General features: G+C 57.4%; 8 protein-coding genes across 8 annotated transcripts; 2 read left to right on the top strand and 6 right to left on the bottom strand.

Moving 5' to 3' along the window:
• Window positions 1-347: 347 nt before the first annotated feature.
• BXZ73DRAFT_77482 (NAD(P)-binding protein) lies at window positions 348-1,649 on the top strand (the record flags this gene model as incomplete). Its single annotated transcript, XM_048022678.1, has 7 exons — window positions 348-438; window positions 508-695; window positions 806-1,072; window positions 1,125-1,200; window positions 1,268-1,323; window positions 1,386-1,475; window positions 1,530-1,649. The coding sequence occupies 7 exons, from the start codon at window positions 348-350 to the stop codon at window positions 1,647-1,649; spliced, it is 888 nt and encodes a 295-aa protein (XP_047878063.1).
• Window positions 1,650-2,020: 371 nt separating this feature from the next.
• On the bottom strand, window positions 2,021-4,856 carry BXZ73DRAFT_77481 (uncharacterized protein; the record flags this gene model as incomplete). The annotated part of the gene is made up of 9 exons (XM_048022677.1): window positions 2,021-2,798; window positions 2,852-2,932; window positions 2,985-3,167; window positions 3,210-3,387; window positions 3,415-3,526; window positions 4,014-4,078; window positions 4,130-4,362; window positions 4,423-4,467; window positions 4,666-4,856. The coding sequence occupies 9 exons, from the start codon at window positions 4,854-4,856 to the stop codon at window positions 2,021-2,023; spliced, it is 1,866 nt and encodes a 621-aa protein (XP_047878062.1).
• Window positions 4,857-5,914: 1,058 nt separating this feature from the next.
• On the top strand, window positions 5,915-6,307 carry BXZ73DRAFT_101318 (uncharacterized protein; the record flags this gene model as incomplete). The annotated part of the gene is made up of 2 exons (XM_048014863.1): window positions 5,915-5,963; window positions 6,021-6,307. 2 exons carry the CDS (start codon window positions 5,915-5,917, stop codon window positions 6,305-6,307), a joined length of 336 nt encoding a protein of 111 aa, XP_047878061.1.
• Window positions 6,308-8,503: 2,196 nt separating this feature from the next.
• On the bottom strand, window positions 8,504-10,729 carry BXZ73DRAFT_46686 (beta-hexosaminidase; the record flags this gene model as incomplete). Its single annotated transcript, XM_048019737.1, is given in 12 exon segments — window positions 8,504-8,739; window positions 8,790-8,850; window positions 8,907-8,943; window positions 9,001-9,038; window positions 9,093-9,177; window positions 9,230-9,565; window positions 9,585-9,685; window positions 9,737-9,757; window positions 9,809-9,958; window positions 10,008-10,059; window positions 10,115-10,152; window positions 10,211-10,729. The coding sequence occupies 12 exon segments, from the start codon at window positions 10,727-10,729 to the stop codon at window positions 8,504-8,506; spliced, it is 1,674 nt and encodes a 557-aa protein (XP_047878060.1).
• Window positions 10,730-11,486: 757 nt separating this feature from the next.
• On the bottom strand, window positions 11,487-12,428 carry BXZ73DRAFT_77479 (uncharacterized protein; the record flags this gene model as incomplete). Its single annotated transcript, XM_048022676.1, has 3 exons — window positions 11,487-11,753; window positions 11,930-12,163; window positions 12,198-12,428. The coding sequence occupies 3 exons, from the start codon at window positions 12,426-12,428 to the stop codon at window positions 11,487-11,489; spliced, it is 732 nt and encodes a 243-aa protein (XP_047878059.1).
• A 274-nt stretch (window positions 12,429-12,702) lies between these two features.
• Window positions 12,703-13,641, bottom strand: BXZ73DRAFT_77478 (uncharacterized protein; the record flags this gene model as incomplete). The annotated part of the gene is made up of 3 exons (XM_048022675.1): window positions 12,703-13,008; window positions 13,089-13,203; window positions 13,355-13,641. The coding sequence occupies 3 exons, from the start codon at window positions 13,639-13,641 to the stop codon at window positions 12,703-12,705; spliced, it is 708 nt and encodes a 235-aa protein (XP_047878058.1).
• Window positions 13,642-14,409: 768 nt separating this feature from the next.
• Window positions 14,410-18,433, bottom strand: BXZ73DRAFT_89924 (bifunctional P-450/NADPH-P450 reductase; the record flags this gene model as incomplete). The annotated part of the gene is made up of 18 exons (XM_048025440.1): window positions 14,410-14,562; window positions 14,615-14,669; window positions 14,722-14,807; window positions 14,828-15,410; window positions 15,455-15,480; window positions 15,529-15,598; window positions 15,651-15,868; window positions 15,941-16,281; window positions 16,342-16,783; window positions 16,839-17,002; window positions 17,055-17,229; window positions 17,283-17,398; window positions 17,448-17,601; window positions 17,708-17,819; window positions 17,877-17,973; window positions 18,025-18,058; window positions 18,109-18,236; window positions 18,298-18,433. The coding sequence occupies 18 exons, from the start codon at window positions 18,431-18,433 to the stop codon at window positions 14,410-14,412; spliced, it is 3,090 nt and encodes a 1,029-aa protein (XP_047878057.1).
• Window positions 18,434-19,317: 884 nt separating this feature from the next.
• On the bottom strand, window positions 19,318-23,575 carry BXZ73DRAFT_46625 (fatty acid hydroxylase; the record flags this gene model as incomplete). The annotated part of the gene is made up of 20 exons (XM_048019724.1): window positions 19,318-19,470; window positions 19,524-19,578; window positions 19,632-20,389; window positions 20,443-20,512; window positions 20,563-20,614; window positions 20,663-20,828; window positions 20,888-21,249; window positions 21,305-21,686; window positions 21,749-21,802; window positions 21,851-22,014; window positions 22,072-22,206; window positions 22,336-22,372; window positions 22,422-22,537; window positions 22,591-22,744; window positions 22,800-22,818; window positions 22,874-22,960; window positions 23,012-23,108; window positions 23,164-23,200; window positions 23,255-23,382; window positions 23,440-23,575. 20 exons carry the CDS (start codon window positions 23,573-23,575, stop codon window positions 19,318-19,320), a joined length of 3,162 nt encoding a protein of 1,053 aa, XP_047878056.1.
• Window positions 23,576-24,050: the final 475 nt, after the last annotated feature.

Below are 24,050 nucleotides of genomic sequence, written 5' to 3'. Positions count from 1 at the left end.
GTATTCCTGGCTCAGCATCCCCGCGCTATCGTCCAGCATTTCACTCCAGAGGGCCATAGCATGCGAGACCCGAGGCGAACGGTTCGAAGGAGGCGGAAGAGAAAGATATCGCGGCGCTTACGCCCCTCCTATAAAGCTCAGACCTCAGGGAAAAGAACGTTCATCACCCAACATCCCGGACCAGTCGATACCTGATCGTTGTTATTCTCATAGCTCCCGTGAGTTTCTCGCTGTGCACACTCGGCCACTGCTCTGAGGCTAAAGCGGTACCCTTGTTCAGACAACACTTTGCCCCGCCCCAACTCCACACCCAATTTCGCTGCATCAACGAAGTCATGGGTGCCACAATGTCCGCGACGGCAGAGATGTTCCCGCCTAAGGCGAAATGGTCCGTCGACCAGATTCCTGATCTTACTGGACGCGTGATTATTGTCACTGGTACGTCCGTCCAACATGTTAGTATGTCATCTACCACAGCCTGAATCGGAACTGCCATCCTTGTCACAGGTGGTAACGCCGGCATCGGTTACGAGACTTGCAAGGAGCTCCTCAAGCATGACGCCAAGGTCTACCTGGCCGCGCGCAGCAAGGAGCGTGCAGATGCCGCGATCGCGCGACTGAAGCAGGATACCGGCAAGGAAGCCATCTTCCTCCCGATCGACCTCAGCAGCCTCACCTCCGTCCGCATCGCCGCGGTCGAGTTCAAGGGAAAGAGCCCGCGCTGCACGTGCTATTCAATAACGCGTGCGTACTCGATTCTCTCGCGGCCCCTAGGCATCCTCATTGACACGCACTTGGACTCTAGTGGGGTGATGGCGCCCCCATCGACGCGCTCACTAAGGAAGGGTACGACATGCAGTGGGGCACGAACGTGCTCGGCCACTTCTACTTCACCGAGCTCCTTCTCCCCGCGCTCGAGCAGGGCGCGAGGACGTCGCCCGACCAGCACGCGCGCGTGATAACGACCGGGAGCAGCGCGTCGTACGTGGGCAATGTCGACTTCTCGGCGCTGGCGGACACGCCTGAGCGCAAGAAGGTCGGGGAGACGCCGCTGTACTGGCAGAGCAAGCTGGTGAGACCCAACTCTCGCGTTACCGAGAACCCGCTGACGAGCGTGCGCCCAGGGAAATGCGATCATATCGCACCAGGCCGCGCAGAAGTACGCGGGCAAGGGGATCGTCTCGATTAGCCTCAACCCTGGTGCGTCGGCCGTCTGCGTGCTCCCCACGCCCTTATGAGTCTTCTGACGCTCGCGCGCCGCTTGCAGGGAATCTTGACTCGGATCTGTACCGCAACCTCCCTTCGCTCGTTCACGCCATCCTTGTGCGTCTCTTTGGTGATTCTGCGTTCGACAGTTGACTGATCGGCGTGCATCTCCTTCGCAGCGGAAGACTGTGCTGTATCCGAACCCGCAGGGCGCCCTCACGCAACTGTACGCTGGTACGATGCCTGATGCGCTCAAGCACAACGGCGGGGTACGTTGCGTGTTTCTGGCTCCTTGTTTACACGGACTGATCTACGCTCTCCAGTGGTTGAAGCCGTGGGCGCGCGAAGGCAAGTGCCCGAGTGCAACAGATGACGGACTTGGCAAGCGTGTGTGGGCGTGGTGCGAGGATGCTGTGAAGAAGTTTGAGGCATCACAGCAGTGAATGAGGCGTCTGTCTTCAGGGTCGTTCTCTGGGTGTCCCCGTGTTTCTTTGATCAAGTACTACTAGTTTCGTAACCGGTTCATCCTACAACGGAGCGAGGTGACGTAGACGGGTTTTGAGCTGGAGGCGGGGCTCGTTGTCGTCGTTCGTTCCTATTCGCGCTGCAGTGTCCGACCGATGGCTGCAGTATGCACTAGGGCGCAGCCTTAAATGTCGCTGAGTGGCTGTTTGTTTACATCGAACAAGCGAACTGCAGAAGTGACGAATATATATCCCGAGATTAGTCCGTAGAGTAAGTTAAAAGTGCAGGCGACAGCACAAGCAAGAAAGCGTGACAGCGTCCGACCGCGTGGGCCGGGAGAGACGGGCGACTACCACGCTCTCGACATCCCTCCCTGATGATGACCATACGGCACTCCATGCAGCATCCACTGATCTGGAACCACCGACTGCTCGCGCTTCACAAACGCGGTTTGGCCCGGCACCATCGTGAACGGCGTCTGTGGCCACAACCCAGACAGGTTCGGCGCCTCCACCTCCTCGCGCTTGAAGTTGTTGTAGGCAGCGCGGTACGCCTGCGGCGCGCGGCTCAGAGGGTCCGTCTGCGCGCGCGCGAACGTGTGCGTTTGGTACGCCGGGGGCTGGGGCGGCACGGAGTAGTGGCGGACGCGCCGCCCCGCGTCTCGCTCCTCCTCCATCTTCATGCGAATCATGTCGGGGCCGAACACGCCGGGATGCCCGGGGCCGAGCGCAGAGGGAGGATCCATCGCGCGCGGCGCGCGAGGATGGTGGTAGGGATGGAAAGCGTGCGCGCGCACAGGGTACTGCGACGTTTGTGGGGGTACGGGGCCGCGCAGGAAACGTTCGGGGTATGGGTCTTCTTCTGTCTTGATGCCAGAAGGAAAAGAGCCGGCCCCGTCCAACCCGGGACGGCGTATCTTCTCGGAGAGACGGAGCACGAGATGCTTGTATTTGTCGTGCTTGCCTCTGCAGATGTGCTTCGAGCGTTCCTCGGTCGTCGCGGTTTTCGAGTCGTAGCCGTGCGCGGACCGCTTGTGGTTGCTGGAGTCTTTCCCGCTCGCGAACCGCTTGGGACAAGGCTGGTTCCCGTTGATGAGGAAGGTGCAATAATGGGGCTTTTCATCGGTGCTGCATGAAGTGCGTGAGACCTGTGGAACGAATGCGAAGAGAAGAAGACCTACTGCTTTACAACATAGTGCTCGAGCACGTTCTGATGTTGACTACTCATGTGAATGCACTGCGGGAATTCGGGGCAAACCCAGCTGCGCGCGATAATCAGAGCCGGTAACACGAGGCACACCCGATTCCACTCACGGGTCATTGTCATTGGGAGGGTTCTTGATGGACGCGTTTTTCCCCATTATTGCAAGTTTGCGGGCGCTGGCGGTTGCAGCCGGGGCGGTGGGTAGGACGTGGGACGTACGGAACACTGAGAGCTCCCGGGCTTGGAGGAGGGGTGGTGGCCATGCCGTCGAAAAGTGCAGACTGAAATACCCCCTGCGCAAGAGCAAAGCGAAAGTGTGGACCAGAGGCACGAACCAAGCGAGCGCGACGCCGCTTTGCTCGCCCGAGCCGCTGAACGGGAGGCCGGAGGAGGGCACTTCCCTGTTCGGGATTGCGGCCACATCAAAGTAAAGAGCAGAGTGCGCCTGGGTGGCACTCTTCCCTCGTTGAACAGACACCTGCTGGATTTCCTTGTTCACCGTCGCTTCTGAGACTACGCTACCGCCTGCTCAGTCAAGACGCGCGACCGCAATGGCCACAGTCGCGCGACCTGAACGAGGCAGGCGGTCTCGTAGACACCAGTCCGCACGCAATTCGACATGCCCAACGGGGAAGCATGCGGCACCAGAGTGCTGGACAAAGCGTGTACACGACCTCAAGGCTCAGAGTGGCCGGACCAAGGGAGCCAGGCGGCCAGACAAAGGAGGAGGGACGGATGCTTGAGCGCTCCGCTACCCTAAGGCCTCGCGCGACGGACTCCGCTTTGTCCCGCGGCACTGGTCAATCTAGATCTCAGAGAGCGGAATGTAGTGGCGACTGGAAAACGTAAGCAGCAACCCCGTGGACAGTCGACGGGCCGACTCGGAGTCATGGCATGCGAAAGGCGCCATCGTCCCCAACACGCCGTTCAATGTTCGGATGTAAAATAGGCATCGAATATAACGAGAACGAGACGGGAGATATGCTTCGGCCGTCGGAGACCGGCGGTGGCAACGGGAAGGGGAGCAGCCGCCCGCTTGGGCCCGCCAGCATAACCGCAGTGGCTGAGCCACCCGAGCCTGGGCGTGACTTGCGCGGGCAAGCAGCAGTCCACGAAGAGACGAGAGCGAGAAGACTCACCACCTCACATCTCCAACTAGACTCCGAAGATCTCACGCAGAATCTTTGAAGGGAAATGCTGGCACCTGCATGCAATGTGAGATGTGCACAGACCGAGACACCCGGTGAACACGTACGGGACGTGAGAGAACATGGCGGCTTGCTCATGGCCACTCTCTCGCCACACTGTTTACTTGAACCGACAGTGCATGTGTCCGCCGAGAACGTGCTGCTGAGGACACGACACAGTACCCGGAGAGAGCCGCAATGAACTTTGCCAGCGACCGTGGTCCTCCGCGCGCCGGTAGTGCATCCATTGTAGCTCAGTACGGTTCTCCGCAGGTAATCGCGAGGCATCCAGACAGATAATCTAGTACGGGGGTCTAAAAATGTTTGTCATTATGGTGAAATGGAAGAACAGATCACTCACCTGATCAGCGCTATCGCATCGAGCACCTGTTTGCTGACACGGGAGCTGCGGAGTAGACCGGCGGCGTACTCGTACTAGCTAGTCAAGCTCCAAAATCATTCCTGAGACTTCATCGACCCTGCGGAAATCAACCCCCGTCCTTGCTGGATTTCTATTCAGCATCGTCATACCGTAGCGCAGCGCGACGAGGTTATGAGCGACAGGGTCGGCTTTAGTGAATCCGCGGTGGCCTCAGTAACGCACGGCACGTCCATGTAGAGCGCAATTCTGAGGGCGGGGCGAAACGAGAAAGCAGGTAGTATCAGTGACACAGAGCAGTCCGGCGTCTGTAGCACAGATTGCGCGGACGCAATGATAATCGAGGCACGCCCGGCCAGCGACCCCGCGCGCACTGCCAGCGGCATGGGTCGCAGGCTGCAGCTGTGCTTCAACATGTCCTGATTCCTGATACGTTGTTCCTTTAGCAATCTCGGATGAACTTTGAAAGAAGGGAACTGCATGCACTCATGACCAGCCGCGCACGCCGTGTTTGAAGAGATTTCGCAGTCGTGAGCGCTTGAGCGACGACCGTCCTCTTTCGTGACATTGCCGACGAGGAATCGTCTAGAGGTCTTCAAAAACGGCCGAGTTGACCTTCCCTGAAGTGGTATGGCGTAACCATAGGGCGCAGTTCAAACTGGCGCACAAGGCGTGATTCAACTTTGTCAGGAGCTCAACGCCAATTGACACCACATGTGTCTCTGCTGCGCAGCGCGTCGCCGTTCGCCGGACTCGAGCTCGGGAGACATGCAATTCGACTGCGCAAAGATGGACTTGAGTCAGAGGCTTGATGGGCGACGTGAGAGAGGGAAGCAGAAGTAGGGACTGCGGGCATAGCAGAAGAAGAGAGAGGCGCAACACTGAGCTGGTGTGTAAAAGGGTGGCTGTGTTTATCAGGCTGCGCACGGTAATTCACCGTGACGACACTCTCTCACGGCCAACGAAGGCCGCGTTCGCGTCCTTCATCCAGCGCTTCACTCTGGTCTGAAACATCGTTGGGTCTTTGCGAGATGCTTTGCAGGTGCAGTCATTCCTACTCCCTTCAACATCCTCGTCGCTACTCATCACAGAACTTTGCAGGGACAAGCTTGGTGGATTCGCACAGGCTGCTCATCCTGTGGTCGTCATTCTCAATGCTTCCACCACGGATGGCATGTTTTCATGTGCCCACTTTACGCAGCAGCGGTGTCCGAGATTCCCAAACACGTTAATACAGCAAGCTGGTCCGGCGCAGCATCCGAGAGGTGGTCTCGTGCGGCAATCACATCGAGGGTACGTGACATAAGCGTGTGGACGCCGTGCCGTTCCATGCCTGCAGACGTGAATAAGTATAAAACCTCACGTCTTTGCGGTGAGTGAAGGCATCCTCTTCTCTCCTCAGCTTCTGTCCAACCTCCTTCCTTCCAACCTCCTACCTTCACGCCACACATTTCCCTCGCTTTTCGCAGCAAATATGATGCGCCTCTCGAGCTTTGTTTTCATCGCCCTCGTTGTTCTTGGAGGTAGGTTTGGCGTACTTCGGAGTTACCGACTTGGGATGCTGATAGGAATATCCGTAGGCAATGCTGCCGTCATCGACAGGCGCCAGCTCACCGCCGAACTCTCCTCCGTGGAGTCCGCGACCGCCATCGCCTCCCAGGTGGTCTCTTCCGTAGCCTCCGAATCCGGTGTCTTTGGGTCCGTAACCGCCATTGCCTCCCAAGTGGCCTCCTCCGTGGCCTCTGAAACCGGCGTCCTCGAGTCCGCAACCGCGATCGCCTCCCAGGTGGCCTCCTTCGTGGACTCCGAGTCTGGCGTCTTCGCGTCGGCAACGGGGATCGCTTCCAGTGTACTGCTCCAGCTCTGAGCCCCCCAAGTCCGGCGTCTTCGCGACCGGTTCCGCCGACGGCGTCTCCACGCCCGCAATATCCAGTTTCTAAACACTCACATCGGATATCGGCGCGAGGAGACGGAAGGAGGGACTGAGGAGAGACGGGTTGTTTCGGCCATGGACATTGCGGTTTATTGTGTTTGATTCTGGTGTGTTGTTGTGCGGTGGTCGTAGCCGGGTTCAATCCGCGGACACCTGGTAGTATCGGGTTCATTAGTCTTGTGGTACTTTGTAATGCTTTTTGTCGTACTACACAATAAGGATATCAATAAGACCCGTGAAGGTTGGACGACGGAGGAATTTGCAGCGTACCATTGTTTGGGTCGATGGTAACTTGATGTGGTTTAGGCGCAGCTGGCAGTGCCCGCCACTGGGGCGGCCGAGCGGCTGGTTCATAGCCCGGCGAAACCCGAGCCCGCAAGAGGCCGAGCCTCTCCGCCGTCCGGCCGAGCGAGCTGCCAGACTGAACATCATCCCCAGTCTACGTCTGTCCTCGCCTAGTATTCCCAATGCAACGCCGCGCAATGTGGCCGTCTTTGACGCTGATACGCACGCACCGCCGCTGTACGGTGCACCGCGACTACACTAGCGCCCGCGCGTCGCCGTCCACCTCGACCTCGCTCGTCCTCACGTACCTCGACCTCTCCGCCGCGCGCACCCATCGCGATCAGTCCGCGAGCATTCCATATCGACGCTCCAGCATTCCAGGCCAGGCGCGACGCCTACGGACACACCACGCCGCAGTTCACGCACGACCGTCGACCGAGGCCGGCACGGCACGCACCTGATCCACCTCCTCTACAGTACGCCGACCTCGTCCATTTCCTCATCTTCATTCCCCTCCTCTTCTTGCACGATTAGTATGTCCTCCTGTTCTACATCTCGTACATTTCGTATTCTCGTATCCACTTCCCCTTCATTCTCGGTCTCGATTTCGTACATTTTCGGGTCTCGGACTGTACATTGATCTGTTTACATACTCGCCCCGTGCGTCGCATGTACTTAGGCTCACGTTTTTACTTATTGATGCCCAGTTCACTCTCCCGCTTCGTCTGCGCGTGCTGTGTGCTCACCTCGTCTCACCTCGTCTTCGCCTTCGCCTTCGCCTTCGACTTCGACTTCGCCCACGCTCACGCCCACGCTTTCGCCCACGCTTTCGCCCACGCTTTCGCCCACGACCTCGACGCCCTTCGCCTTCGCCAGAGCCGCGCGTGCGCGCGATCTCGTCTATTCACTCCGCGTCTATTCCCTACTCGTCCTCCTCGCGCTCGCGCGATCCCGCGATCTGTTCTCTCTTCGCGCTCGCTCCTCACGCGGCGCGTCGTAGCTGTTCTCTTCGCTCACTCTCCGACTTCCCGCGTCTCACGCTTGCTCGAGCTCGCTCACTCGCCCTCACCACATTTGACTCTTCACGGAGTTGACTGCACATCAACGCACGAGGATGATCTATCGTACCGTTTTGCGAAGAGCGGATAGGCTACGTTCATGGGTCGTGAGTACAACCTTACACATCCGAGGTCCTATTCTGATTCTGATGAAGGAGTGTCCGTTTGCCAGCAAGAACGAAACAAAAACCCGCGCAAGGCGTCATAGAAAGGGTGCGGTTTGTGCCACGAGCTGCGGAGGAGCGGAGGGGAAGGCGGTGGGGCGTGTCCGATGCGCGCGCGACGACCGGAGCGAAGACTGCAGCTGCGGAGAGGACAGCGGAGACCGGGATATGGACGCTGGTGAGTGCCAACTGCGAGGGCGGCCGTCGCATCCGCGACTCCCTTGTACCGCTCGTGCTCCCTGTTACCAACAACGTCCCCCATTGCCTTCCCTCCCATGATCTGACCACTCGCGATTCAAGACGTTAAACGTCCACACCACCTCCAGCGTCGCGCCCGCGGCCGAACCCCGTTCTCCACCCTCCTAGTTCTGTCGCGCGCCGTAGTAGTGGCTGGGCCACCCGAGGGGCGTGACTTGCACGAGCAAGCAGCAGCCTACTGGAACATTGCGCACAAAGACCGCAGAGATAGGAGCGTAAAGACTCGCCACTGAGACTGCGGAAGCGGGAGGAGGCCGGACCTGTCGCGGAAGTTTGGGCAGAGTACCAGAGGAGATTGTATTATCGGTGGATACACTACAGCTCAGTCCCGTCCAGCCTCCAAGATGTGTCGGTCAAATCCTCTTTCACGAGCGGGCGTTGCACTCCCCCGGACGGAGCGCGCACCACGTAGGCTGGATGGAAATAGCGTTGATCCCGCGCTGGCGCATGCGGAAACTGAGATCATGCAAGCGCGGAAGGGCCGTCGCGCTGTCCCCGCCCGGGCCAGACCAGAATACCTCGGCGGACGCTGCGGCGCGGGGCCATACGATCGGGTCGAGATTCTGCGGGCCAGACTGCTCTGTCCAGAGGAGTTGTTGTCCTGGAGGAACATATCAGAGACTATGGAAAGGAAATATTGAGGCAACGCACCTCCGAAGACGAGATGAGTCTGAGCTTCAGTGATGTTGGCGAGAGGGTCAAAGCTGTACGCCTAGGCGATAACCGGCCGGTTAGTAAGAGGGTGGTGTCGGGAATTGGACTACATACTTTTTGCCAGGTTTTGAATGGGTCACACCAACTGTTGCTGGAACCGCAACGCAGGTTAAGGATCGCAACATCTCGGCGAGAAGCGGAAGCTTACCCAATGTCGTTCCCGAGCCATTCTCCAGCACCACAATCCTAAAATGTGAAAGTCAATAGAGCACCGGCATTCCGTACACCGGGCATACGTACAAGATAGAAGTAGTCGGAAGGCGCATGGACGATTCTAAAGTTCTTCGCAGCCACGGCCGCAGCATTCGCAGACGAAATCCACACGCTGTGTGCATCCAGGTCAGAAAGCAGCCATGGCACAATGATGAAGCACGTACATGACGACAGTCTCGTTGGATAGCGAGGTAAGGTTGTAGTCCAGGACCATTTCCTCCCAGACGGCCGGGGTTTTGCCTTCGGCGACGAGTGCGTTGTGAGTCACATTAGTGAAGACATCCAATGCCTGTTCCAGGGTGCGACCGGTCGCGTTCAGCTGAGCTTGGGTCTCGGGATCTTGAGCGTAGCATTCGTCGTTGACCTCATCGCCTCCCGTGCTGAAGAGGGATGAAGGGAACATGCGAGCGGCAGCTGAAAGCAGGCCTGCCGTGTAGTTGGTGGTGGAGGCAGATGTGATGCGAAGCTGCCCCGCAGGTGGTTCTAGCAAGCAGCTTAGCCTCAGACGTCGATGGATACAATCGTTGCATACCTGAGAAGAATGTGGTCCACTTGTAGCATGCGATATGCTCTGGTTGCGCGGTGGCAATGGCCGCCGTGTGGCCTGGAGTGTCGATTTCCTGAGAAGAATAAGGCATACGCGCGTGGCTCTAGGGGCGTGAACAACTCACGACCATGACATCGATGCCACGCTGAACAGAGCCTTGTTAGACGTTATATCTCAAAAGAGAGGATCTACTCACAGCGCCGGCATAATCAACAATGTCTCGTACGTCACTTGTGCTATAGACACTCGACGCGTCATACGCCCCCTTGCTTGCGAGATCCGTGAAGCCTGGTATCTCGAGTGGGAAGCTTTGACTGTCGACCACATGCCAGTGGAATTGGTTGAGCTGTACGTGATGTCAATACAAACCCAATAACGGCGAGAAGAGTGACTACCTTCACCATGCTCATGGCGTCCAAAGTACGTTTGATATCAGAGACTGGAAAGCTTAAACCGTGCATCTTTAGGTTCACGCATTGGAGCACAAAACCTCCTTACTCACAAGTTGCGTGCAGTGTCGAGCATGAAACCTCTCCAAGGCTGTGAGGACCCGCAGTTTGAGCCGGAGGAGAGCGCAAGAAGCAGACATGAGACTTACGTAGGCTGGCGAGTCCACGACTGAGATAGGTGCTTCCGCAGTGTATACCTGCCCCGACACCGTGTAGAATGCCTGACTGAACGTGGTAAGACCTCGGAGAAGGCCCAGGGTTGAGTTTGCTGTGAGGGTGGCCGCAGAGCCGTCCGCAGGTATGTTCAACTGATATTCTTCGCTCCTTGATCCAACGGGCAACCTCGCCTCCTCGGTAATGCTCCGCACGACGGCCCCAGGAGCGAGGGAGACTTCGAGTGCGCTCAGAGACGTGGCCTTCTTGATATCACCAGCATCCGAAGAGCCGCGGTCCGGAGTCAGCGGCGCGAGCTGGTCGTTCCCCAGGAAGGACGTTGTGCGCGACACAGCGTCGGTGAGGTCGGATGGGGCATTCGGGACCTTGAGGTGAATGCTGAAGCCAGAGGAGAGCTTCAAGGTGGAGTTGCCGGTCGAGAGAGAGCGGGGGAGGGGCCAGAGCGCAAGGGCTCCGCCGATGGGTGCGAGTGCGAGGAGGAAGACGGACCTCATGGTCGAAGTTAGGCAGACACAATCCGTCCCAGCCGTCCTGGGTCCTTATATGCGCTCCCAAACGATTCGGCCGACCTGACCATCTGCTGGAGGCCCCAGCTCTTCGCTGAGTCCTGACATCGAAGCTTGCTTCCGCACGGCGCACAGGGCAGCCGAAGCCGCCGCGTCGCATGAGGGCGTTCGCGAGTCCGTTCTGGATAAAAAAAGGTGGCGGCAGAGTAGTAAACGCGAGGCAAGATGATAGAGTCGGTTCACGTTCACGTCAAGGACGCCCTCGGTTGACTGGAAGCGGGGCACCGCCGACGGCCGCGCGAAGCGAATGGAAGAGCCAGCGCTAATTGCGCTTTCACCCTTCCTCCTCATTGCTCAACCATGCCTCTGAAACACTTTCTTACCAACAACATCCGGGTTGCCTAGGGTTGCCTTCGAGGAGTATTTCAAACAAGAACAGCAACGGAGCGCCGTAGACTATCCAAGAACATATAGCCACCATCCGAGACGGCACGGAAGAACGCAGAGCGTCCTGAGACCCAAAAATACGACCCAGGAGCAGATGGACACGCGTGTCGCGCACCTCGACAAACGCTACTGGTAGCTTTCCCAGTTCTACCGGGTACATACTAAGTCATGCCGATCCAATCTGTCTACGCAGATACCTCGCGCACAGCTGTTCAAGGGTGTTCAACACGAGCTCACAGCAAGGCTCTAGCCCGTGCCGCATTACAGAGGCCAAACCTTGCCTGCGTGAGGTGCTGCCTTACGCGCGGGAGAAGAATGCAAGGCGCGATGTGAACCCCGAACTGTACCTCGCCGTTGCAATCCGCGCCGTGCCCGCGAAAGAGCAGGAGGCCCTCGACATCTTCGCGTCAGCATTCGACTTCGTGGACACCGACGACGAGCCTACACCGGGGCCGCGGTCGAAATTGTGCGCGCGCGCGAGCCGGGCGAGGTTGCTGCGGAGGATGTATCGGGCCTCAGAGGCAGGGGCGCAAGGGGCAGCCATCTTGTGAGTGTTCTGTCGCATCTATGCGATCGCTTCCTCATCGAGAGGTGGTAGGAACTGAGCGTTGGTCGGCGATGAGACGGATAGCGGGTCCCTCAACAACATCTCCGAGAACCCGGACCTCCTTGCCACAGTTCAAGAGAGGGCGCGAGAACGGGCTCGAGCGCGGAAAGACTGAGGCAGTTTGTTCCCCGCACATGTAGTTTGTTTCGGTGAATGTCAGGCTTCCTAGGGAAGAATTTCACTTCGTGAGCGCGTTCAAATTCGCCGATGGCGCTTCTCCATCCAACTTCTCCCACCATGTTCAAACGTTCAATCCTGGCTCCACCTCTCCTGTTCACCTGCCACTGGAGATCTTTGGTCTCATCGCACATGAACTTCGCCAGATATCCACTCCTCGCGCTTACAGGCTCGCCTTCCACGCAATCTGTCTCACAAGCACGTCGTGGTATGCTTTCGGCGTACCCCGGCTCTACTTAGTACCGCCGCATCTACATCAACGGTTCCTCGCAAATTCCCCTCCTCATAGCTACTCCCACCTCCCACCCTACCCTTGCCGCCCACGTCCTCCCCGCCGCTTTCGAATCGCCCGACCCATCTTTCCAATGGGACGAAACCACCCCTCTCACTCCCGCCGTTGCCGCATATGTACCTAGCCTCTCTCCGGGAAGTCGCGTTCGCGTCTCGCCAGCTCATCACACCTCAAGAGGGAGACTGGACGTGTCCGCTCTCGTTCGCCGCGTGCAGCCTGGTCGTAGTAGCCGGGTTTAAATGGACACTGGGTAGTATCAGGTCGATTAGTCTTGCAATGCTTCGTAATGCCTTTAACCCTACTACACAACCATGACACCAGCGAGATGTGAAACCTGGACGAGGCGGCGCGACAAGGAATGTACACCCGTGGTGTGGCATGAGGATTGATAGCAGCTCCAGTCAACTCCTTTCTTTCTTCAGTTGATATCCGCATCCTTCATAAGTTCAAGGAACTGAATATTTCTCCCGCTCCCTTAAATGTCCCGCTAGTCACCCAGCACTTAGAAGACACGCTCGACGCTTGCTCGACGCCGCCGCGCACTCGACACGGGCCGGCGACACCCGAGCGCGCTCTGCGCGTGCTGGACGCTGAGCGCTGAGCAAGCTGGACCTCTCCCGGAACGCCATCCTCGGACCTCGGTCTATGTCTATTGTCCCCAATTCCTGATGCAACGCTGCACAATGCGACCATCTTTGACGCACGAGGATGCTCAATCGTACCGCTCTGCGAAGAGGTGATAGGCTACATTCATCGGAAGCTGTGAGTACACTACAACAAATCTGAGGTCCCGTTCCGATTTCGATGAACGAGTGTCAGTTTACCAGCAAGAACGGAACAAAACCCGCGCAAGGTGTCATAGAAAAGGTGTGGTTTGTACCACGAGCTGCGGAGGAGCTGAGGGAAAGGCTGGGGTGCATCCAATCGCGAGCACCTCGCCTGTGCAATGTTGTCAGTGCTTGCGCAAGGAAAGTGCGCCAGATCGTATCGAGGTGCCCACCATATGACGTGTCTCGACAGCACACCGTGTTCGCCGCGCTGCGACGACACTTAGCCCTCTGCGGGCATCCAGGAGGCGGAGCAAACGTACCAGCCGTACCCTCCAAGCATATCCGACGCGCTGAACGGTCGACACGACCAGCCTACTGGGACCGACGGGTCCCGCACGAAGATCTCCATTCTGGACAACTGCTTTGACGCGAACCATGCCGACTCGATGGTCTCACAGCACGATAGGCTTCCGCGACCGTCGCATGGGTAGTAGGATGGCGGTGGGGATGTGGGCGATGCGCGCGCGGCGACCGGCGCGAAGACTGCAGCTGTGGACAGGAAGGCGAAGAGGATATGGGTGCTGGTGAGTTCCAACTGTGTCTTCATCGTGGGCGAGTCCGAGTGGATGTGCGTCGGGGATGAGGGAGTGCGGGCGCGGCGTCGCGCTCGCAACTCCTTATACCGTTGTGTTCCCTGTTACCGCCAACGCCCCCATTGCCTTCCCTTCCACGATCGACCGCTCCGATTCAAGACGTCAAACATCGACACCACTTCCGCGTTGCACGCGCGGCCGAACCCGGTTCTCACGCACCCCTCCTAATTCTGTCGCGCGCCTAGCGTAATCGAAACAACGGGGTTGCGACTGCTCCACCTAGTGTGGGCAGTCGTGCGCGACGGGGGCAATGCTCTAAATGGCATCCCCCACCGTCATGATCAACCCCGCGCTGTCGTGATCGAGGTCGCGGGGCCGCCGGCGGCGGCGGCGGAGGGTGGTACGCTGGACGCATCCCTGGGAGTCGTACCTCTGCGGCCACTGCCGCCACTCTGCGACTATGTCGGACGGGCGCGACGGATAGAGATGCGTAGAAGTGGGCGCACTTCACTGTGTTCCACGACAGAGACGGGGGTTACCCACTTCAAGTCTCGCTTTTCGCGAGCACGCTCAACATCATCGGCGCGAGATCACCGTTGGCGCGTAACGGTTCGCGTACCAGGCCCCCTTAGGACTTCCGTCAACAGCTTAGCTAATAGCACGCAGAAGGAGGTAGTGCTAGTGTATTGTTGTTCATGTTCCTATTTTACAAACTGATTCACAGTTTCCCACCATATCATGTCTGTCGCTACTGTACAATCCGAGGCACCTTCTGTCATAATTCACTCGAAGACATCAGTCGCGTAACGATCCTGCAGACCCTTCGTGAACAGCTCCGTAGCGGCGGCTTCATCGAGGTTCTTCGTCTCTTGAACAAAGCGGATGAATACCTGCTTCGCGCCTGCAGCCATCTTGGAGCTGCCGCAAACATAGTACTGCGCAGCAATGACATCAGCTATCAGCGCACGACTCATCAAACGATCATACCTTGGCGCCTGCCCGGAACGACTTCACAATGTCCTCTTTGTCGAGCGCAATGCGGCTGAGAACGATCAGCATCGCCGCCACAGAAAGAGCCATCAAGCGCGACTCACTCTTGGACATACTTGCACCCCTTGGCCCGCTCGACGTCGCAGCGCGAGAAGGCAACGCGGACATCGACAATGCCCATCTGCTCCCACTCCCGCAGCTCCGCCTCACCGTAGAGGAATCCTCGCCCGGCGCGCGGCAGCCATAGAACAGCAAGCTAGTCGCGACCTCGCGCCCGGCCTTCTTCTGCTCCGCGCGCTCCTGCAGGAAGCCGCGCATCGGCGCGAGCCCAGAGCCGGCGCAGACCATCACGAGCGGCACGGTGAGGTCCTGCGGGGGGTGGAAGGCGGCGCTGGCCGCGCGGACGGCGAGCTGGACCTTGTCGCCGGGGCGGAGGCCGGCGAGGAACGTGGACGCGACGCCGAGGAACTTCTCCTTCCGGCCGGAGCGCGCGGGGGCGTTGACGACGGAGAGGGTGAGCGTGACGTGCTCGGCGTCCCAGAGCGGGGAGGAGGAGATGGAGTACTGGCGGATGCGCATCGCCGGGAGCATGGTGAGGAAGGTCGAGAGCGGAAGGTCGATAGCCTTGTTGTCCTCGAGAATGTCGAGAACGCTGAGGCGCGGACCGAACACCTTGTTGGTGTAGTTGGCCTTAAGGTCCTTCAGCGCAGCCTTCGAAGCCTTGGAGTTCTTGGCTTGGAGGAGGATGTCGAGGTCGCGCGTCCTCGCAGGCTGCTGAAGCTCAACGTAGCCGCTCAGAAGGTTGAAGACGGTAATGGGAGTGCCGGTGGGAGAGACGTAGGAGAGGAAGAATCGAGCTCAATCTGAGAAAGTATGAGGTCCAATCAGTAGAACAAAGGCGGTAAGCCTACCTCCATGTCTTCCTGGAGCCCGAAGCGCGCCATGGCTCTGTGAACAATCCGGTCGGGGTTCTTGGGAAGGCTACGCATACGTGAATGAGTACTGAAGGGACCGAAGTGGATAACATCCTCACATGGCAAGATAGTCGCCGGCTCTGTACGTCGCGCCTTCCGATAACTTGAACTCGATGTGCATCTTGATCGGAGCACCAGACGCTGTAAGCACCTTGGTATCAACGACGGTGCCCAGCCCCATGTCGCGCTGGCGGAGCCGCTCCGCACGCGCGGTACCAGTGGAGACAGTCTTGATGTTGAGTGCTGGCGCTGCCTCCTCGGTAGAGGTCCCATACTCCTGTGATTCACGTAAGTAGCGAGATCGACACCAACGCGGATCGGCCCTTGCCTGTGTAAGCTTGTCCCAAACAGTATTCTCCCACTGATCAAACGTGTCGAAGAACTCGGCGCCGGAAACATCCCCTTCGCCTCGGGGCGCGAGTCGATTGGCACCATGTCCACCCAAGATGTCATCGATTAGCTTCGGGATGCGTTGGTACGTCGTCGTCCAATCCCGATTGCCGCATCCGAATACGCTGTAGTTGACGCCCTTGAACGCGTCTGAAGCCTTGATGTTCTCGAGGTAGTTGACGAAGTGCCTCGCGTTGTCGGCAGGTTGGCCCTCGTAGGACGCGGTAACGATGAGAACAGGACCGTTGGTGGGAAGATATTCGGTGACCTTGTCCAGCGTCTCCATCGTGGCACGGAACCCTGACATCAAACAGAAAAACTGAGCCTTTCTACTGATACGCCATATGATGAGGTACGCACCGTGAGACGGCGCCGCGGAAACAAGGCGCTGTGCGAACGACTCCGAAGTGCCTGTGTTCGAGCCATACAGCACGTACAGCGGCTTCATATCCTTCGAAGCGGTCGCAAAGGCCGCGGATCGCTTCTCTTCACCGCGTGTGGCCTGGGCCGTGGGGCCGCTGGGGATATGGAGCAGGCGCGGGCGGTCCTTGCGGGGAATGGCGTGGATGAAGAAGTTGTGAGGCTTGATGGTGAGCGTCTGCTTCAGCTCGAGCTCGTATGTAGGGTCGCGCATGACGAGGTCGAAGCGTTGGAAGATGGATATCATTGTCAGCTGGACCTCCTGCCAGGAGAATGCGCGGCCGATGCAGGCACGCATGCCAAAGCCGAACGGCTGCCAAGCGTTCGGAGGGAGAGCCTCGAACTTGCCATCGAGCATACGCTCGGGGCGGAAAAGTTCGGCCTATGGATGGAATGCGGATCAGACCTCGCAAGGTGAAGGAGGGAGAACAACTAACATCATCACCCCACACCGCAGGGTCACGATGGATGGCGTAGATGTTGCAGTTGATGGTAGCGCCTTTCCCGAGCGTGTACTTGCCCCCAAGGATAGTTTCTTCTTTAGGCGATGTGGTACGCAGTGATGCTGGGGGACCGAGTCGCAAACTCTCGCGCATGACAGCTGTCCGATGTATCAGCCCATTTGATGCGAACGCAAAATCGATGCTTCTCACCGAGTAGGTAAGGCAGCTTATTTACATCCTTCTTCGACGGGGGGCGGTCACCAACCATGGTGTCAATCTCCTCGCGAAGCTTACGCATAGCCTCCGGATTCTTGAGGAGATAGTACGTCGCGAACGTAAGCATACCGGATGTCGTCTCGTGGCCCGCAACGAGGAAGGTCAGCAGCTGTGAAAGCAATGATCAGTTACGACACAATCAATCGTGCGAAGCATGCATACGTTGGCCATGATGCTACTATCCGGAAGACCGCGACCAGCTTCCTTGTCTATTCCCGATACCATGCGCGAGATTAGATCCGGCTGCTTGGGCGGGTGGGCGCGGTGATCATCCAAAACTATGATCCTGTTAAAATTATGCTCGTATATACAAGAAAACGAGCTTACTATCTTGGGCGAGCTTGGTCATGGTGTTCCTATCTTCTTCGTACTTGGCGTTCGTGCTGGGCATCATAGCTTGTACGATGCTGAGACGATTGGCCCGAAGCCCGCTTTCAACAAGGAAATCCGACATCGCACTTGCAAAAGGATGCGGCTCTTCCTAAGAGACGTCAGTAACGTTCCTTGAAAATGCCACTGATCATGCATACCCGATAGAAAGAGTTGAGGCTACGAGCACACAGCCTGTGAGCTAACAATACGAAGACCTTACACATACGTTGAAAAGCCCACCGGTAGGACATAGCACACAAGCAGATGGCGTCCAATGTAAGACGCGTAAAGTCTGCCGCTGGGTCGATGCAATCTTGTGGACCGAACCTATGTAGCGCATGATGAGAGTGTGCTCGTGACGAAGTTCGTATCGCGCAGCCTCACCGTTCCCACTTCATAGTCAACTGAGAGACGACATCCATCATACCGTCATACATATCGAGGATGCCCGTCGGGCTAAAGCACGGCATAAGGAGCCGATCTATGTGGCAGATAAGGGCTGCAACGATGAGAGTATTTTGAATCCACCTACGAGCAATGCCCCAGTTCTCTTCTCCCGGTTGCGCCTGAAAACGCAATGAGTATTTAAATCGAACCACATCGAAGGGGTGCTTACGGTGAAGAGTCCGTCTGAGACCGCACCACGCGCTTGAAGCAGATTGGCGTTTATCTTCTTCTCAAAGCGCTTGTCGTCGCAGACTTCGTTCAAGAGAGCGTACGTGGAGATGTAAAAGCGCGTATCACCTGCGCTCAAAGGAGAATGTTGAATGTTGGAAGTCACGACTCCAGGCAAGTTGATACACACCGAGAACGTTCAGCTGGAAGATCTCCCCATACTTCTGAGCGAGAAGACGGATGGAGGCGATGGGGAGCTGCTTGTCGATGGTGTGAATGTGGCCCAAGAAGGGGATGGCAGGTGGACTGGGAATTGGCGTAGACATCGTGTAGATGGGAGGGGTTTGTGCCCACTCACTTCCGGCTCGCCCTCTCTATATACTGCTAAGTCGATCCTCCGTTTCATTGCATGGGTGCGGCCCCTCGGGTCGCGACCCTATGTCTTGACACTCCCTGTCAACATTTGCCGGTGCAGAAAATGAAGGGGCTCATACCGCCAATCGGCGAACAGCAGCGTAAACCCAGAGCTGCTGCTACGTAGACCTCCCCGACATCGCAACTAGATTCTGCGGCTAAGAAGCATTGACCTGAAACTTTGAAAGCGTAAGCGTTTCACAAGTAATCCAAGTGAAGGATTTGCTCGCCCGGTTCAACAACCTAGACTGTGATCGTCGATCGTCATTCTAGGCGGGCCGAAAGACCATTTCAGCGGGAGTTGAGGTCATGAAGCCCCTCTGAGTTGCCCCCGAGGGAATCGCTGTCAATCTGTAGATTGAACAGGCCTTTTCATCTCTATGAGCCCTAAAACAAAGACAGACCTGGAGAGGAATGACCATCAAAGATAGCCCGTCCGAGAGTCAAGAGTCGAAAGTCGAAAGTTGACTCAGTCGAGGCCGACGCATTCAAAGGGCGCAAAACAGGCGCCTATATTTCCAACCACAGGGCCCAGGCGCCGCTTGGATCAAGCTCTTTCGCCGAACAAAGTTTAGCACTCCGCGTAGAATCAAGCGCCGCATAACACGGCGCAATAGTTGAAACCACGAAGACGGTCACTCGAATAAATATCCCGGAGTGCACGCAGATGGGCGATACCGGTCTGTGATCTCCAGGCCAGGGCCCAATACAAACTTGTACAGAAATTCACGGGAAGTAGACAAGCCAGACTCCAGTATTTGTCGTACAGCATCAATCATGTCACAATGCCCCAGGTTCACTCGAAGATGTCGGTGGCATAACGGCCCTTCAGAACCTTGTCAAAGATGGCTTGAGCCCCAGCGTCGTCTGTCTTGGTCCTTTCCTTGACGAGGGTGAGCATCGAGGCCTTCACGCCAGTCGACATTTTCCCGACACCGCAAACGAAGAACTGGAATAGGTCGTCAGAAACGTCCGCCATCGACTGTCGCAGAGCCCACTCACCCTAGCCCCTGCATCGAAAGCCTTGTTGACGTCCTCCTTGTCGTGAGCGATACGGCTGGTCAAGGTCGAGATCAGTACCAGCTGAAACCGTCGGCACTGACCACTCACTCCTGCACGTAGCGACACTCGTACGAGTCCGAGATGCAGCGCGAGAACGCAGGCCGGACGTCCACAATCCCGAGCTCCGTCCACTCCTTGAGGTCCGAGTCAAAGTACAAGAAGTCCTCGCCCGGACGGCGGCACCCGAAGAACAGCAGGCTCGGCGCGACCTCGCGGCCCGCCTTCTTCTGCTCCGCGCGCTCCTGCAGGAAGCCGCGCATCGGCGCGAGGCCCGAGCCGGCGCAGACCATGACCATCGGCACCGTGGGGTCGCTGGGTGGGTGGAAGGCGGCGTTCGAGCTGCGCACCGCCATCTGCACCTTATGGCCTGGTTGGACACCAGCGAGGTAGGTCGACGCGACGCCAAGAAAATTCTCGTCGCGGCCGGAGCGCGCGGGGGCGTCGACGACGGAAAGAGTGAGCGTCACATGCTGCGGGTTCCAGAGCGGTGACGAGGAGATGGAGTACTGGCGGATGCGCATTGCGGGCACCATCTGAAGGAAGGTCGAGAGCGAGACGTCGATGTCCTTGTTGTCCTCGAGAATGTCGAGGACGCTTAGGCGGGAAGTGAACACCTTGCTTGCGTAGTTGGCAACCAAATCTTTGAGCGCAGCGGTGGACGCGTCGGAGTTCTTCGCCTGCAGAAGGATCTCGAGGTCACGCAGAGTGGCGGGCTGCTGGAGTTCGACGTAACCACTCAATAGGTTGAAGATCGCGATGGGCTTGCTAGTCGGAAGCGATGTCGGGACCGCAGAGCTGATTTCAACCTAGAAGAATCTCTTGAGAAAAAGAAGCCCCCGGCGCGTGAAGAGATACTCACTTCCTGCTCTGCGGACAACTTGAAACGGCTCAGAGCGCGCTTGACGACGCGCTCTGGGTTCAACGGCAGACTGCACAAGAATGATAAGTCGCGGTTCACGGCAGAGATATGCAGCTGTACATTGCCAAGTAGTCTCCCGCTCGGTAAGTCATGTCCTCTGGGAGTTCGAACTCTATAGACAAGGTCAGGCGATGTTTGACTCTTTCGGTAAAGCACCTACCAATATGCCTCTTCGGAGGAGCACCTGGGGCGGTGAGGACCTTGCTACTGACGACCGTGCCGAAGGCCATGTCGCGCTGGCGAAGCACCTCCGCTCGACCGTTGCTGCCTGACGAGACCTTGATGTCGAGCCCGACGCTCTCTGTCTTGGTCGTCACATCGTACGCCTGAAAAAAAAACAGCACATGAGACGACCTCTAACGAAACAACACTCGTCTGCGCGTACCTCGCCGAGGGCCTTCCAAGTCGCCTTCTCCCACTGGTCGAACGAGTCGAAGAACTCGGGCCCGGACGCATCGCCCTCCCCGCGCGCCGCGAGCCTTGTCGCGCCGTGCTCTGCAAGGACCCTGTCGATGAGAGTCGGGATGCGCTGGTACGTGACCGTCCAGTCGCGGTTCCCGCAGCCGAAGACGGCGAACTGGACGCCGACGAACCCGGTGGGCGCGTTCACGTTCTCGAGCCACTCGACGAAGTGCTTAGCATTATCCGCGGGCTGGCCCTCGAACGACGCGGTGACGATCAGGATTGGGCCGTCGGTGGGGAGGTGCTCTGTAGCGAGGTCGAGTGGCTTGAGTGAGCCGTGGAAGCCTGAAGTGTGATGGGGTCAGTGGTAGACATGCTGGAGGCGAAAGAAGGTACTCACCGTGAGAGGGAGCGGCGGAGACGAGGCGCTGGGCGAACGACTCCGAGCTCCCAGTGTTAGAGCCGTAGAGCACGTACAAGGGCTTAAGGTTAGCGGCGCCCGTCGCCACTCCGGGGGAAGCCTCCGCGGGCTTGCCGATCAACGCAGGAACGCTTTGGCCGACGGAGAGTCTTGGGCGGTCCTTGCGCGGGATGGCGTGGATGTAAAAGTGGTTGGGCTTGATGGTGATCGTCTGCTTGATTTGAAGCTCGTAGGACGGGTCATCGAGAACGAGGTCGAAGTGCTGCATAATCATGACCATGACGAGCTGCGCCTCTTGCCAGGCAAAAGGTCGCCCAATGCATCCCCGTAAGCCAAATCCGAACGGTTGCCAAGCATTGGGCTGGACGGGTGCACAAGTGGTCAGCCCAAGGCTAAAAGAATCGATGATAGACGTGTACGGACCGGGAGCTGGTCGAACTTTTCGCCCAGCAAACGTTCGGGCCTGAACTCTTCGGCCTATGGTGCGTTAGGTGACGTAGTGGTAGCAGTGCAAAATACACGCACATCTTCTCCCCAGACCGCTGGGTCCCTGTGCATGGTATAGATGTTCATATTGAGGAGCGTGTCTTTCTCGACAGCGTATTTTCCCCCGATCACGGTGTTTTCTAGCGGCGCAACGGTTCGGTTTGGCGCCGTGGGAGAGAGGCGAAGTGTCTCGCGCATGACAGCTACGTACGGCAGATTGTTCATCAGACGGAGAATAACATGGAGTAGCATAAGCCTACCGAGGAGGTAAGGAAGTTTGTTGATGTCCTTGATCGTAAACGGGCGGCCGGCGAGAGTTGTGTCGATCTCTTCACGCAGCTTACGCATTGCCTCAGGGTTCTTGAGGAGGTAATAGCACATGAAAGTTAGCATGCCTGATCAAGAGTCGTTAGAAGGATAGGCGTCATTTCCCACGAATCCAGCACTGGCCTGAAGTGGTCTCGTGGCCTTAAGGGGCATCATCGTTAGCGACATACATAAGTCTGACTATCATGGACCAGGACGTGAAAGGGACGTACCAGCGATGAGGAAGGTCAGGCACTAAGACGATTTCAGCAGCGAACTGATAATTATTGACGCATTCACTTACATTGACCTTCACCTGTTCTTCTTCGAGCCTTTTACCCGTCTCCTTGTCAACGCCAGTGAGCATGGTTTGCATAAGGTCTGGCTTGGTCGGGGGATTCTTGCGGTGGTCCTCGACGACTGTTCATAGTCATCAGTATTTCTCACCAACCTTCAACGGCACGCATGCTTACTTGCAGTGACCACATCGTCCATGATCTTGACATTCTTCATGAATTGGGCGTTCGAGTTCACCATCGCGGCTTTGACGAGGCCAGGTCTGAGCGAGCGACGGCCGCATTCGATGAGGAATTCCCCCATAGCAGTCACGAACTCCGGTGCTTCGTCCTGACCAAGAACTCGAGATGAGAAACAATATAGTAGAATAGGCATCATAACATACCCGGTAGAAAGAGTTCAGGCTAGTGGTCGAGGCATTAATAACTTGGAGATCGCCCCAAGAAGCTGGATACTTACCGGTAAGACATGGCACACAGACTGATAGCATCCAGGGTGAGCCGGGAGAAGTCTTGCGCAGGGTCAAGCTTTTCGGACGGCCCGAAGCTGAGCGAGAGACATTAGCGCAGCTCATCAGCACCAAGACGCAGTACTCACCGCTCCCACTTCTGGATGAGCTGCGTAGCGATGTCGAGCATATCGTCGTACATTCCGAAAACGGCAGCAGTGTTGAAGCATGGCATGAGCAGACGGTCTTAGAGATTAGGGTAAGTACGAGCAATCGCTCCAAGGAAAGCGTGACCACATACGGGCGATGTACCAGTTCTCCTCTGCAGGAACTTTGGCCTTGGCATCCAAATGTTTATGGCAGGAATCGCGCAAAGGTCTGGAAGTACTTACAGTGAACAATCCGTCCTTGGCAGCCACACGGACCTCCTCGAGACCAGGGTGGATTTTCTTGAAGAAGCGCTTCTCGTCAGAGAGCTCGTTTTGGAGAGCGTAAGAGTTCGCGTAGAGCCGCTTGCTCCCTAGTCAAACATGTAAGCAGATGGGATGGGTCTTGAAGAGTCGGTGACAACGCTCACCGAACACATTGATCTCGAAGAGCTCTCCGTACTGTTTGGCGAGAAGAGAGATCGATTTGAGTGGAAGGTCCTTGTCGATGGCCGTGATGTGACCAAGGAAGGGAATGGCAGGGGGGCTCGGGATCGGGGTGGTCATGGTGGCGAGAGCAAGCTAGTGAGCGGAGGGCGGTGAACAGAACTACTGCTTCGCCATCGCTATTTAACGCATAGGTCATCGACGGTAAGGCGGAACCAGAAAGACCGGGATTTGCACATTCTGCACAGCAGAAAGTGGGGTCGAGAACGGTCTCTGGACGAAGTGAGAAAGTCTGGTACGTACGAGCTGGCCATGTCCGGGTACCTGGGGAAAGAGAGGATCATGGACGTAAAGCGCTGTAGCCGTAACGGCCGGAAGATAAGGAGTGAAAATTTGATGTGAGCGAATGAGGGCCCGCGGCAGTCGCAAGCTTGTACCAGCACGTGCGTCAGCTGGCCCATCGGATGTTGTGCGGACAGAGGTTATGTGGAGGTCTCCTAAGGCTAATGCCATTGAACAGCCGCATAATCAACGCTGTGTTTCCAGTTGCATCGGGACTGCGACGTTCATGCTCATGCTTGTATATGAAGGCAGT

Source organism: Epithele typhae, assembly GCF_022376455.1.
Source record: "Epithele typhae strain CBS 203.58 chromosome Unknown BXZ73scaffold_23, whole genome shotgun sequence".
Lineage (NCBI taxonomy): Eukaryota > Fungi > Basidiomycota > Agaricomycetes > Polyporales > Epitheliaceae > Epithele > Epithele typhae.
Note: the sequence above shows the minus strand (reverse complement) of the source record. Positions and strands in the feature narration are given on the sequence as shown.